At 37.8% G+C, this 15,462-nt stretch overlaps 2 protein-coding genes across 3 annotated transcripts in view; both read left to right on the forward strand.

Annotated features, from left to right (window-relative positions):
- The window catches only part of Rbp6 (RNA-binding protein 6), a 590,998-nt gene that overhangs the window by 354,256 nt on the left and 221,280 nt on the right, over window positions 1–15,462 (forward strand). For both annotated transcript variants that reach the window (XM_089593560.1, XM_089593561.1), the window contains exon 4: window positions 4,070–4,154. In XM_089593560.1, the coding sequence (XP_089449686.1) occupies window positions 4,070–4,154 (85 nt within the window). The remainder of the gene's footprint in view (window positions 1–4,069; window positions 4,155–15,462) is intronic.
- LOC149374536 (major royal jelly protein 9-like) lies at window positions 8,447–9,808 on the forward strand. Its single transcript, XM_089593224.1, has one exon. It carries the CDS (start codon window positions 8,662–8,664, stop codon window positions 9,742–9,744), a length of 1,083 nt encoding a protein of 360 aa, XP_089449350.1. The 5' UTR covers window positions 8,447–8,661; the 3' UTR covers window positions 9,745–9,808.

Here is a 15,462-nt window from a genome sequence, read left to right on the forward strand (position 1 = left end):
TAGGCGCGTGCATATAAAAGCTTTATTAAAAAGAGCACCCGCAAGCTCGGGTAATCAAGTGTATACCTGCGATATAGTGGCCGTCGGTGGCAACAGAAGCAGCAGTCAAAACGCAATGCTCTATGGAATTGACTGGCCATTCGCCAAATGTATCGTAGGTGTGCGTGAACGGTGAACATGTACATGTGCGTAAATGTGCGAGGATGCAATAATAATAAATGTGTAGGTGTATTTGTGTATTTATGTGTAAATGTAGAGAAAAAGACAGAATTTGTAATGATGATGATGATGATGATGGTGGTGGTGGTGGTGCAGGGGATGTGGCGCATACAATAGCGATAAAAAGTGTAAAAGTGAATATGGCCTCTGTGTGTTAATTTCAGCAGCGGTGAGCCCGCCTCATCGTATGTGGTGGACAGTACTGGCTGCATGTACACACCAAGGTACGTTAGACGCCGGTTAACTTTTTTTTCTTTTTCTCTTTCTCTCTCTCTCTCTCTTTTTCTGTTTATTTCTCAATCGTCGTGTTGTTATTGTAAACCTGTCTGTCTCTATATTTGTCCAGCTCTCAATGTCTGTGTCTTTGTACGCGTGTATTATTCGTTTGAAAATATTTTCATGCTCTCGTGTAATGTATCCTTTAAAGACGACGTATACGAGCATTGTGTTCCTCAAACATATTTCGATTTGGACTTACCTTTGTTGAACATTCGCTGGCTGAAACTGCAGCACGAGAAAAGATTTTGGCATTAAGCATTGAATGTTCGTTTTAAAATTAATTCACAGAGTCGGCAATAATTGAGTAGAGGGAAAGTTACCGAGAAACTTGACTCTGGGTGCATTCTGGTACATGAAAATTTTAATCATTGTTCGTTAACAGGGTAACTTTCATACAAACGGGTTTTTTTTACTTTGGATCGGTGGATATTGTGGTTTATTTTTAAATTGTATCTCGTGAATTTTTGTGTTTTTTTTTTTTTTTTCAATTTGCCAATTTAATCGGCTAAAACCCTTTTATCATGCAAATTGTATATTTTCATGCTTGTCCATTTTTGTACATCAAAAAGCTCAATATTTTCCTTCTTGGTCGTCTCGCCTTTGCTGCTCGCTGGAACATAAATGATGCGCTCTACACACGCACACCACGCACTATTTCCATGCTTTTTCACAGATAAAGCTTTATTATAAATAAACGCATGCATGCACCCAACCCATCAGGCTGCTGCACATGTCGTGGTGTATTTATCGTGCCACGGAAATCACGATGCTGGGCTTGTGCGTGGGTTGTTGCTCAATGGTAAAATTACTTCGATACCCTCCATCATCGTTATTAAAATTCAGCTTTATTCGCATGCATATTACAAACTCGAAGCGAAAATGCATCCTCCACATGGCCCTTTGCTGGCTAAAATTATAATACTTCATAGCACCGCATTATAATTATTAATTGCATATGTAATGAAGTAGTTTGTAATGCGATATTCTCCACTCTAAATAATTCGTATTTGCATACCTCTATCAAACGTGTAATTTTGGCAGGAGATAATCGCCGACGGCTTATTCGTGCATGAGTTTTAGAGCATGGCTTTAGGTATCTGTATGTGTCTTTTGCGTCAGAGTTTCTCGAGGGAATGGTTTTTTCGAGCGTAAAAAAATGTTAATGAATTTTTAAAAGCTTTCGCGGTATTGATCTATTCCTGCGCAATGAAGCGGACCCACGGAAACGCCAAATTTATCAGGTTCAGTAGAGCACTGGCATACTAAAGTATTTTCCCTCGACTCTTGCCTTCTCCTTCTTTTTTATAAAAATTGGATTTGTACGCCGTGCTGCTGCGTGATTTTAAGCTTTCCTGCGCCGAGGGTAAACGTATATTTATGGTGGGATATTGCAGTTTCGTATCTCAGATACTTATTGTTTTTTCCACGCTTTTTGAATTGTTAATGGAAATCGCTGAGACGAGGGAGGCAGCACGACTGGGAAAGACGGGCGTTTCCTGGACTGATACGCGGGAAAAAATTGTTCGGTTTCCTCAACTGCAGTGAAAATATTAGTGGAAATCCTTTCAATCAGTCTTTAATCACTTTAAAATATTTTAAAAAGTACAACAATCATTAAGAGATTATTTATTTAGTTACTTTAACGAAAATCCAATCTGAACAACGAAACGAGGTGTTTGATCATATTTCTTGTATTTTTGCACTGATCAAATCAACCAAAATTATTTTTACGCGCAACCTATTAGTCTCCATTTCAAACTCACCACACAAGCCATATAACGATAACGCAGGCACCACAGAGTTGCACATTTTATGAATTACACAATTGTAGAAAATATCTGTCGCACATAGCATGTGTTCCATTCAAAGCTTCAAATAATATGGAATACTATAGTTCCGCAAAACACAAACCACTTTCTGCGACAGATTTCCTGGATTCATGCTGCTGTTCTCTTTAAAATATGAAAGTCACTTTATGCGCGAGATCCCCGATAAAATTATCTTTTAATAAGCAGCGCGTTTAAATTGCCTGCACCGGAGGGGCTGCGCTCTCGAATTTATGGCAGCTGGGCACGGGCCTCCACCGATATTTGTTTTACTCGGAAGAAGCGAGGCCTGAGGGAGGCGCACCGACGCTCTGGGTAGTCGTAAAAGATACATGAGGTATTCTTACTGGGATGGAGTTGCAGGTGTGCGCCTTTCTATTTTTGGGCTTATGAAAAATTCGCTACCCCCCGACTCGCTTCGTGATATTTTTAAAGCAGCCTATAGAGACGGAAAAACACCGTTTTGCATTAACATTGATCCAGATACCTTGGTGATATCTACTCCTGTTCCACATGCTCACTTTATACAGACCATGTCCCGTATGTTTTTCACATGCTATGGCATCTTTAATGTCTTTAATGCCTCGACAAGTAGTATAGGTCCGCCTGTGGTCAGACACATCCATTATGCGTCTCACGGACTTACTGACATCGCTATTTTTAATAAATACTGAGAATTTAGTTGGATTTAAATAAGTAATACAAGCGTTACGTACGCTATTACTTTGATGAAATGAAGTGGGCCCCTGTTCTTGCGTTGTATATCCTTGCCCCGTTTAAATTAAAGACCCAAGTGCGGCATAAAGACGTTGCAAAACGGGTGACATTTATGGGCGCGACACCCTAAGGTGGCTAGATTAGCTTTCAAGAAAGCCGGAATTAGTGCCGAAATTTCAAATGCACTGTTGCTGTGTTTTCGGCATTAAATTTCTCCGAGGGGCCACGAGATATGGAAAATAAGCTAGCTAGATGCGGCAGTTTAGCATTATTTCAGGCGCTCCGCACTTGGATGTAGCTGCCGCTGCTGCTGCAGGAAAATGAAATTTTCTTTTCGCGATTCTTACATTCTTATGACTTACTGTTATGAGTATGATATTGTTATTTTTCCTCAAGAGCACGTTCTTGTTGTTGTTGTACGTGTACCATGTAATAAATTTAATTGTATTTCTTTACTTCTGAAGTTAGCCTACGTGAGCAAGAGTACATGCGATATCTGATTAAATGTATTTATGTTTTGCTCATTATGTGATTTAAAATTTATACAAACGTGTTACGTAGACCAGAACAGTTTGGTAAATAAAGTAGTTTTATTAAATATTATTCATTTTCGTAAACAGCAATACACATAAAACAATCATAAATGTTTGATGCGTTTGAAAAAAAATTTTTCTCCCCTTAGTTTATTTGTGATTTTTTTGCTTATAGTTGTTTCTACAGTCAAACGTTTAAACTTAAACAAATTGCATTACCTTTTTTCTTGAATAACAGTTTATTTTAATTGAGATCGACTGTTTTAATTGCATATCGAAGCCCTATAATTTTTCAATCGCATATTCGAATTTCTTACACGAGCACATTAAATAATTTTTATTTAAACATCCTATTTTTTGACTGTTTCCCCAGAAAAAAAATTTTAATTAAAAAAAAGCTACTGTTTCTATAAACGCAAGCTACCAAACTGTTCTGGTGCACTTTGTAATAGTACACTGAAGTTTTGTTGAATTACAATTCCCTTTCTGTTCCAGGGGCTTCGGATTCATCACATTTGCAGATCCATCGAGCGTAGACAAAGTTTTAGCCCAGGGCACTCACGAATTAGACGGCAAAAAAGTGAGTATACTATTTTTATTTTTCTGTTTAATACACCATGTTTTTTTTTTTTTTTTTTCATTTTCAAAGTTGCGACTGAAATGAGACCAATTCAATCGTTACTACCCAAAATTTATCTCAAAAATTCCTAAAAACCAAAATAACACAAACTACTTTTTCCATGGAGCAACGCCTCTTTATCAGGTGCAGGGAAAAATGAGGGTTGTGATTAGATAAAATAAAATCAAGATAAAAAAGGCAAAGCTGCAGTCTCTCTCAAAAGGAAGAGGGGGGGGGACGCATAAAGGCGACGCATTACATCTCACCAGGGAGAAAGCTTGGTTTTAGATAGCTCGGCCCCGCGCAAATGGATGCAGGCATTAGCTGTCCGCGCGAGTGTGCAGCCGTTGCGCTACAGAGCAGCCACAAGAGAGAGAGGGCGAGTAAAGTAGTCCCTCCGAGTACGAAATATCGCAAGCCCTCACATCGGCCGACATAAATTTCGCTCTACTTGTCCTAATGCGAGCTGTGGAGACCGCACCTTTCGCCTTCGTTACGTTAAATTACCCTCGCGCGTAACACGCGTGTACGTAAAACACCACCGCAGCCCTCGAGTCTTCGCTGCTCTCTGCCGTTGCTGGTATACATACGTAAACCTTTTGTCTCATCATATACATACGCATTTTGCGTGGATTAAAGTTAAGTGGCTTTTGAAATAAATACCCGCTGAAATGTACGCGCTTAGCTTCAAGAGCCCGTGCAGCTGTACAATGCACGACGGATATTGTTTTCAAAAAGGAGAGACGAGAGTCCACGGATGATTTTCTAGAGTTTGCTAGAAAGGTAGTGCTTACTTTTGCGCAGCTCGGCTTTCACATTGAATAACGCGCCGTGTAAACAGGCCAAGATGAACTTCAATGTGCGACGCGTTTAGCATAGATGAGCGCATATATGTTACGATCTTTGATCGTTTTGACTGCGTTAAATAAGCCTTAAATAGCGTGCGGTCGTGATTTCGCCAGTCTGTCATTCGTTTTGTTGAATTATAGTGACTTTCTGTCTCCGTTTGAGAAAAAAAAAAAAAAAAAAAAAAAAAGATAATGTCGCGTGAGTTTCAACGTGTCCTAGTTTCGCGTAGCACGTTCACATCAAGCGATCATATACATGAGCTGGTTCTATTGATAACGTTGAGAGATGAAAAAAAATTTCGATTGAAAGTAACGGAGAGGCTTTTAGGATTATTAAAAGTACATCTCCTCTAATGGCTGAGACGATATAAAATGTCGGGAGGATGTATGAATCGGAGTTTTGACTTGCCGTTTAGTTATAAAGTGGCTTTTAGTATCCTCTTCGGTAGGCGTGTACGGCGAGATAGGCCAAAAAACAAAAGTCACAAGAGTAAGCTTATTAAAATTCAAATGTGCTTTATGCTTCCGATGATTGCATTCTTCAGATCTTTGCGTGTCGAGAAAATGAGAAGCCTATTTTTCTTACTACGAAAAACTTCCAAAAAACCAAACCAAGTCCAAAAATTTTTAATAGAATCACAAAATTAATTATTATAAAACATTATATGAAGGTGTTCCAAGACATCAAAATTTTTGACTTAGCTTCGAGTACAAATTAATCTGTTGCAGAAACCAAAATATAAGTATTAGGTAAGGACGTAAGCATCTAGAGGGAGAAATTTTATTCAATTTACCTATGAAAGTAAAATTACATTTCAGAGGAAAGTATAAAAAGTTTTAAAACGTTTTATTGCTTAACTCTTGGTAGTTGTGGATTTTATCGTACTACGATAAAGATAATCAGTCATCCATTATGCCACACAAAATTATAAAAAGTCATTATTATTTTAATTGATATTTTAGCTTTCGGTTGGAAATTAGAATCAACAAACTTATCATTTTGTAATTTTTATTTATTGAATTTTAGATTATCATGATTTAATTGACGTACTTACTCACCTAGAAAATGACTGATACGTACTAGGATTTGTCAATCAAAGAGTTACTAATGTATTACCAATTTAAGGATACTTATACTTTTTGTCAGTTTTGACGTGGCAGCTTAAATCCATACAATCCTGACGACCATACATATCTCGTACGCAAAATATTCATGACAATTGAGCTATTGTGGAGTTCAAGCAAAAGACGGTAATATTAAAAATAATTCATTTTTTTGTTTTACTTAGATAACCAACAACTTCTAGAAAAGTTTTGTATTATCTTCGAAAAGACTAAATGTATTGTACTAAAAAACAGATAATTATGAAGGTAATGCCATGGAATTTTTCTGCAATACGTACACACACCTTTAAAGTGAGTCCAATTTTTTTATAATTGCGTAAAATATGTATGTCTAAATAAACGCTATTGTTGAATGTGCTTGGCGAGTAGACATATTGCAAAAAAATCGGATAGCGTCACTGCCAAAGTCATCATTTTTTAAATAACTTCCATTAGAAATTTCCGGAGATAACGATAGCACATCAAAATTTTTTAATGGTTTTCTGAAAAGCATCCACATTGCAATGGAAAAAATTCTGAAAAAATAAGTTAAAAATAATTTTAAATATCACCAAATTCATAAATAATATTCAAACTGTTGCCATCTAATAATACGTAGTGATGCTTACAATATTATAAAATTTAAATAACTTTTACTTTGTAATAGTACGAATATTATTAAAAATCATTGCATAAGGTAAAGGAAGGTAAAGCACAATGATCCTTATACATTTTATCGGTTCTATAAGTACTAACGGTAAGAGCGATCCTTTCGCAACTGTTCTCGTATAATTATTGAAAAAAAAATTTAATAAGAAAATTTTAGCTCTTTTTTATAGTTTTCTTGTTCGTGAATTTTTTGTTGTAGTAAATATTGCAGTTAAGATGGAATGGATTCATTACACATAATATAAAAAAATATTATTACTTAAGCACATATTAAAAAATAATTTTTCTCTTTAGGGGATTATTTTCCACTACCATTCGTTACATACGGACTTTTCATCAATTTTATTGAAGACATATGGACTACAACAAAAAATTTCATTTTAACTTGGGTAACTTTGATTTACTTTCAGATTGGCTAGTATTCTATAAAAATGTGTTGCTTATCACTTTTCTTTACTGATAAATAAGCTCTAAAAAAAAAATCACTTAACTAAATGAAAAATAATCTTTGGTTTCTAAATCTCTCTCTCTCTCTCTCTCGCCTTAAAAGTATATTGGGCTAATTAAGAAAACTAGGCAAGCTTAGCAAGGTGCATTACAAAAAATTAGATGGTTAAAAAAAACTGTGTAAAACCTTGAGACGATAATAATAGTGTTGGTTTTAACTTAATATTTTTGAAGTTGGTTAATTATTGTAGCATCTAAAGTGGAAAAGTTTCGAATAAGTCTGTTAAAGTAATATTTAAACACGTTTAATACCTTAAAAATTAGTGGTTTTTTTATCTAGCAGTACATGTCGCCGGAGCAAGCACCAGGCCCAAGGGACTCCTTGCTTGCTTGCCCTGGTTAAACCTGCACCAGGTTCAAACTCTATTTTTCTTACTAAGGATCTAATAAACATCAAAAGGTAAAAAAACGCCCAAAGTAGAAAAAAAAATTATTTTCATACAGCGTAAGTTTTACAAAAAATTAATATACAGGATCTATTAGGTTTTAAGGATTTAATGTACGAGTGTAGTAATGTTTACGTTTAATAATGTTAAATGTCAAATTTTGGTGATGAGTAGGGGTGTACGTATGTAACACATGCATGAAAAACCTAAAAAAATAACTTCAAAAAAAAAAAAAAAAATTTTTTTTAAACATTTTCATAAAAACTCCTATCTTTGTCACTAATCAGGTCATTGTATTATATTCGAAGAAATAATTGATAAGATTACCAAAGCTGTTTCATTAGAATCCCCTCTTGAAAAAACGCATATCTACTGCTGCCTACGGCTCCTGATAAAAAATCAAATATAGCTACTTTTGCTGCGATACTTACACCGTTGAGTAAAACTAGTCTTCAGTTGCATTTTATAGCGCTGAGCTGACGCTCGTTCGATAGTGGGTAGCCACTTTTCTCTTCATTATCATACGACGGGACTTGTACTTTTGTGCGTGCTTTTTATATACTACACCAAGTGTAGTTTGCTCCGTCTTTGTACATCTATCAGTTGGATTACAATCATTTTCAAGTTTCAAAATCAATAATAGCTGCAGTTCAATTTCTTTTTTGACTAGTTATCGAAAAAAAAAAAAAAAAAAAAATGTTACTCAAATTTGGGTCACTGTTCAGTGTGTTCTACGTTATGATCGTAGCCCAAGAAAGTGTTAACCTACCATTCGATGCCGAACTTCATGTCCTATGGGAGTGGAAGGACAATTTAAAATTCGTGCGTTTTTCTAACGAGAGTTATCCAGATGATGGTAATGAGTCCTTCGTACAAGGACAATACGAATCACTGTGGAATATCAGATACTGGAGGGATAATTTATATCTGACCATACCTCGATATTTGGAAAACATGCCAGTGACATTGGCCATGATCCCAGCCTCATCAATGGAAAACACAACAGCACCATTTCTTGAGCCGTACCCCAACTGGAACATGCAGATAAATGGGGGTAATTGCTCGGGATTACAGTCGGTTTGGGGTATCGAGATAGACCCTATAGGCAGAATGTGGCTACTGGACAATGGTTTAACGAATATTACGAACACAGGGGTCTTATGCCCAGCCCGTTTGGTAATCCTTGATCTTGAGGATGGAGGAAAGGTGCTCATGACATATGAGTTTCCGCATGATGTAGCTAATCCCAAGACATCTTGTCTCGATGGCATTGTTTTAGACCCCGAAGATGGCGGTTTTGCCTATATCAGTGAAAATGACGGTAAAAGCATAATTGTCTTCTCACTACAGAACTACACCTCGTGGAAGATCACACCAAGTACAAGCTGTAACATGATGTCACTGTCACCAGCAGTTAGTAAAGGTACTCGGATGCTCTACTGCATGGAGTCAAGTGGGTACGGAAATTTATTGGCACTGCCTACTAGCGTGCTGAGGAACAAAAGTTTGCAGTTGGACGTGTTTGAAAAGGCCCAGGAGATTACCATAACCCCAGGCGATTGGCAGGGTATGACTATTTCTAATACTGGAGTTATGTTTCTTAGTCAGAATAGCCCTCTATCTGTCCATGAGTGGAATGTAACAAGATCCAACTCAAGTACAACCAAATTGAAAATCAACGGGGCAAATGAATCAGTGGCATTGTTATCTAACCCAACTATTGATGAAGAAGGAAGACTCTGGTTTTTATCTAACGAAAGATTGAATATTCAATTCTTTAAATTCTTGAAGACTGGAATAAAAAACTATCAGTACTTACTAAATGGTACGTCGCCAAATCTTGATGAGGTGAATTTGCCTTCCATCACAAATGGTACGTTACGAAATCTGAATGTGACGGAGTTGCCTTCCAACAAGGGAAACGGCCATCCAATTTTAATTACAGTTATTACTTTGCTTACAATTACTTCTGTGGTGATCATTGGTGCAGTGGTATGGGTTAAAAAATATAAAAAACATGGCTTAAATTTTAATTGACCGAGAAAAACTTAAATACTGTTACCACGATTTGATCCAAGCAATTTTCATCAATCGAGTTACTTTATGCCCATCACCCATTGAAAAGCATTGTTTAAAAGATTTTCACAACATAACTAGTCAATAATGTAATAATATCGATAAAATACTCTATAATGTACCAAGACTTTCATAATGTAAATCAACTGTATGTAACCGTATAAATATTATCTACCGCAATAAAAAAAAAGTCAGTCTTTATTTTAACAATGTATCCTATCTTATTCACGTATTAGCCGGAACACCGGTAACATTTCCTTCCCGAAGACAAGCAAGCGAATCTCAGCAATCATCCGCAATCCTGAAAGCCTTTTTCCTTTGGTCCCCCCCGTATACGTAATATTGTTATCATTATTGCAAAAGGACGACGAGCAAGAGGGTATATATTCCCGGGGCTCAAGGCATCGCGCTGGAGTGCAAGGCCACGCTCTGCCGGCTCTCTCCGTTATTTACGCGTAAAATCCCAAGCGCCCTGCATCTTGAGGCCACTAATGAGGCAGACGCGTTGAAGAAGTCCTCTCTCGCTCGCTCGCCCTCTGCTGTAACGAGACGTCGAGCCACAAAGCAAGAGTGACGCCTGGTTGTTGCTACAGCGGCTGAGAGGAAAAAGGGTGATGGAGACAAGCCTGTGGAAGGACCGCTCCGACGCAACACCACGAGAGGGACGGACCTTATTAGGCTGGCGGCTAAAGCGCTGCTGCGGACGTGCCGTTATGAGGACGCACGTGGAAAATAATAATAATTAACAAGATACATGCTTATAAGAGCCTCGTGTGGTCTTGACTCGACTCTGCATTGTGTGTGCAGGTGCTTGGAAAATCTATTGATGGTAAGTGTTGTTGTACCCATATCGTTGAGAACGGAACGAAAATTTTGTACCTTCGAGTCCTTCAATAATCTGATGTTTAAAATTTATCATTGGAATGCCTCGATCAAGCGAATAATTTCACGTCTATAATTAGAACAGTTCACGATGAAATCGAGTGCTCGGTGGTTTGATGTAGCGTGCAGAGATATCATATCACATGTTTTTTTACCACGCTCATACCGATGTGATTAGGTTTCGATTATAAATACATTTAAAAAAGCCACAACGAAGAGGATAATGATGCTGAATACGTGCAAGCAAATATCGGGTTTCCTGTTTTTGAACGATAAACTAAACACAATGGTGACAAACATCGAATTTTTGTACAACAAAAATACCTGCTGTCATCGAGTTTTTTTCGATTAGCTCCAAAGTATGTATACTTTCAAATGATCAATAAATATGTAAACTATTATCGTTAAATCATTTGTAGCATAAATTGTGAACAACTTTTACTTAGCAACAGCACTAATTCCGTTGAAAATTTTTGCACAGGATACATATAAAGACATAAGGACTTATTATTCATTCTACCTCTAGCTACTGTATACAATATAACGTTCTATTTCATCTTTTGTAACTTGAAATTACTTTAAAGTACTTTAAAGTAAATTACTTTAAAGTTGACTAGTATTTCAAAAAAACTCGGTGCTTATCACTTTTTTTGGCTATAAATAAAGTCATTAGAGAAACTCAACAAACTAATAGTGAAATTATCTATCTTTGGTATTCGAATTTCAGATTATTTTAATCATTTTATGAGTATGATGAGCTAATACAGAAAGCTAGGCAGGCTTATCGTTGTGTCGTACTATAGAAAATTAAATAATTAATAAAAAAAATACTGTGGACGGCCTTGAGATAACAGTAATAGAAAGGTACGTGTTGACTTTGAATATTTTTTTTGTAACGTTGGTTAATTTTTTTATTATCTTAAGCGGAAAAATTTCTAATAAAATTGATAATATAATATTTAAACACGCATAATAATACAATTTTTCAAAATTTTACTATTTAGTTTAATTTGTCACAATGGCTACACTATTTTTATAAGAAAAATATTTCGGATACTGCATACATCTTTAAAATACTGATAACCCAGGATAAATAAAGGTTTAAAGATTTTATGTTTCTTTTACCTTGTAAGCAAACGATAACGAAAGTAAATTAACTAATATTTAAATTACAAAAGTGTAGCAGTATAATTGCGTTTAACGTAAAACGATGGTAAGTAGTAGTATACAAATATGACACATAAATGCAAGCTTAAAAACAAAAGTATTTTTATCGTAGTTTTGTCATCAGTTGGATCACAATATTATACTTGAAGCAATAGTCGATAAGAATATTTAAGCTGTTTTATTCTTATCCCATCTTAAAAAAATACAACATCTACTGCTAAGTACTCACTGCTCCAGTTTTTTTATCAAATGCTGCTTTTACTCTGATACTTGAATCGTTAGGTAAAATTTGTCTTCTAGTGCTAAAATTTGATTTTTTTTCCTCGTTTCTCTTGATTCAAAAAAGGTTTTTTCAATCTGATGAAAGAAGATTTACACCACAGTGCAATAAATAGGTATGGAATAAGTAAGTTTTTCTATACCTTTTTTAAATTCATGATCAGAAATAGAGAAATACGGAATTCATAAAAATGCAAAATTAATCAAACCATAAACAGGTTACCAAATAATCAAAATTAAATCGAAAATCTCTAAGAAATAAAAATTTGTCGTAACTTACCATCACAGAGATTGATCCGTAGTATTGGATTATTCCGAAATAAGTTACCTAAGAGCTCACTAGTGAGTTATTGAAAATTTTCAACATAATCCATTCGCATTTTCCGCAGCTCGAGCAAATTTCTACGTTTTTACAATAGACACACTACAGGAGGAAGTTATGATCAGTCGATTTTTATCCACGGCAAATAATCCCCACCTCCTTGATGCTGCAAGTCAAGCGCAGATCTAAGGATTAATTTCCGCATTCGTTTTTATCCGCAGATGCGCGAGTTCCATTTCCATATTAAAAAAAACCCAGGCTACGTGCACTTCATTCTTGGTGATGTACAGGCACCTTCTTCTCTTCTACATTCACGCGTACGCTTACAAGTTGGCGCGTTTACACTTGCGCGCGCGTATTAGTACAAGTTTCGCTCTGCTACTTCACCTATAGAAAGCGAGCGGGGGTTGAGGAGCTCGAACGCCCACAGGGGAAGTTTGGATTGTGCGTGTGCCTTGGGCTCGGGAACTTATTATGGTTTCATCGGGGCGTAGCTTGGTTTGTAAGTTCCTGGCTAAGCCAATGAAGTGGCTGTGTGGGATTTGTTGTTATATAGCTTCGATGAGAAACTTTAAGCGTATCAATAAGCTAAGACCTGTTACGTGCAGGTTCACGACTTACTCTAAAGTTGAAGGGATTTTTGTTGAAAGTCTCAACATTATGTTGGTTTACGCGGTGATGGTTGCATGATGAATTTAAGTGCCGGCGTAAAATTCTTTATCAGAGTGTTCTAGAAAAAAGATTCTACAAATTATTTTGTGTCGTTGCGTTTGGTTTCATTAGATTTGCCTACGGCGATGTAGGTACATCCGTAATTTTGTCGACATCTTTTCAAGAGCATCAACATACGTCTTTCGAGATGCCAGTCCGTCCAGAATCACATACTTATAAGCTTTTTCAAGCTCTCTTTCACAACGTCAATCCTCTTTATAAAAGCCTGGCCACGTTTACAAAACTTCAATTCTCAAACTTTAACCATGTATAATCATTTTACGTCTGACCCATCTCAAAACATGTAAGGCTACATAGCTCTACAGATTTTTTAAAACAATTTATTCAACGTCTCCAGCTGCATAACATCACATCGGGACCAATAGAGCACTTGATCGTCCCCGAACCACCGAGAAAGACATGTCAAAGCCCTCCGACGTCTCGAGCGAACCAAGACCTCACATTCCGATCGAGCTGGGGTTATAATTGAAATCGAGAGGAGACAAAGAAACCTTCATTCCCATCGACTACATTCCATTTCGTTGTAATCGGTGGACTCTCCCATAAAAATACATCCCCCCAAAAGAACAGCTCCAGCTCACGATATATCGGCGAAACGTTTTTTCCACCCGCCAGCTCTGACGGAGTGTGCATCGCATGTGCCGCGACTAACGCTCCGCGAACCGATAGCCTGGCCGAACTTTTTCCCCCCTCGCACATACGCATCGGAAGAAATTCCAGGAGGCCCCGCTGCAGCCTTTGCTCGCGGAGAAGATATTATCGTAAACTTCGAACTTACGTTTTGATCCTCGCAAAAGGAGGGGGAGGGAAGAGCCTTTTGCGAGGAGAGTAGTATTCTCACGGATGGTAAGTAGCGGGGATTAAGGAAACTTTCCATGGAGTTGACATTCCAATGGCGCGTGCTCGGCCCCGCTCCCCCTGGTCTCTCGCTGCTTTTCTCCGCCTGTGCGAGGAGGAAAGGACTTTCGAACGCGATATTTTAACTCCGCTGGAAACTAAATGTTTTATTCAGCCTCTTATCCTTGCGCGGTGCGCGGAAATCATGGCCCCTCCTCCTTCGGGTCCGCCGTCTCCTGCTCCGTGGAAAAGTTTGCCCCGCTCGGGCCCGAGTTTTCCTGTTCAACATCTGTGTAAAAATCATATCCGCGATCTTTTTTACGTGTTTTTTTTTTTTTTTTTTTTTTTTTTGGCCGGCGCGTATTATGCGATCACGAGACCTCTTCCCGAAAAACGGGCTTTCAAGCGATACGACGTACCCGCGACGATATTTCCCCCAAGCTTTGCATCGTATAATCGAAAGCCAGAGTTTATTTTTCGGATGAAACTTGTTTCGGTTCTTCAAAGCCGGGACGAACTGTGTTTATTCATGGACATTTTTTTGTGGAATACAAACAACAGAGTCTCGCTAACTCCTCGAAATGACGACACGTCGATGCGGAATTTCGATGTAAATCCGGCACTACGAGCTATTCCAAGTGAGAAGTTGGAATTTTCCAGCTACACAAGTCCAGAGGAGGGACGAAATTTTCTATTTTTTTCTTCCCACTGTATCCAAGAGTCGTAAATATAAAAGTTTTTCAAATCATCGACAGGGAAGGTTTAGACGCTTGCGCGCGGGCCAAGGTCGCCCCTCGACAATGCGAGAAGCATCCGTCCCTCTTTATCCTCGGAAAAGTTGACAAATAGAACTGGGGTACACCTCAGCTGGATTCGCGTTCTCGAAAAACGTCCCTCGTTCCGAAAAAGGGGGGAGACAATATGGGGGCCAAGGTCGCCGCCCGGCAAATGGAGCACCCCTTGGGGCGTAGAGCGCAAGGGGTTGCACGCGGCCTCTCCTCTTTTGCCAAACGCGGATTACGTGTTCGGAGTGAAATTGAGAGGGGCCACCCAAAATCGTTAGAAGGAGGGCGAAATTTTCCAGCTGCACGTGGGTGGACGGTAGTTTTGGCCCCGGACAAAGGGCACCTGGGAATAGTTTCGTGCACACACGCGCGGAACTACACGGCAAATGCAGTTATTTGAAAAAAAAAAAAAAAAAGAAAAAAAAAAATACAGATGGAGCTATATTATTTATCTCGGCACGTATTACGATGGGGGGGAGGATTGTTCCTCGAGGATTTATCGTACCAGCGTATTGGATTTGGATCGGGATGTCGGGTGGAAATTTTCAAAAATCCCTCGGAAGGTAGGATACCCTTTCTTTTTTTTTTTCTTTCTATACTGTAACCTTGTACTTAATCGCTTTATTTTTTTCAATTTATAAACGCAGGACACCCAAGAGAATAAATTTATTTGCA

The sequence above is a fragment of the Copidosoma floridanum genome, unplaced genomic scaffold (assembly GCF_036245765.1).
Source record: "Copidosoma floridanum isolate Cflo_tuat_1 unplaced genomic scaffold, Cflo_Japanese_pri ptg000019l, whole genome shotgun sequence".
Taxonomy (NCBI): Eukaryota; Metazoa; Arthropoda; class Insecta; order Hymenoptera; family Encyrtidae; genus Copidosoma; species Copidosoma floridanum.

Bases quoted from the DNA above. Each gene is read 5' to 3' on its own strand.
- LOC149374536 (XM_089593224.1), top strand. From the start codon at position 8,662: ATGCCAGTGACATTGGCCATGATCCCAGCCTCATCAATGGAAAACACA.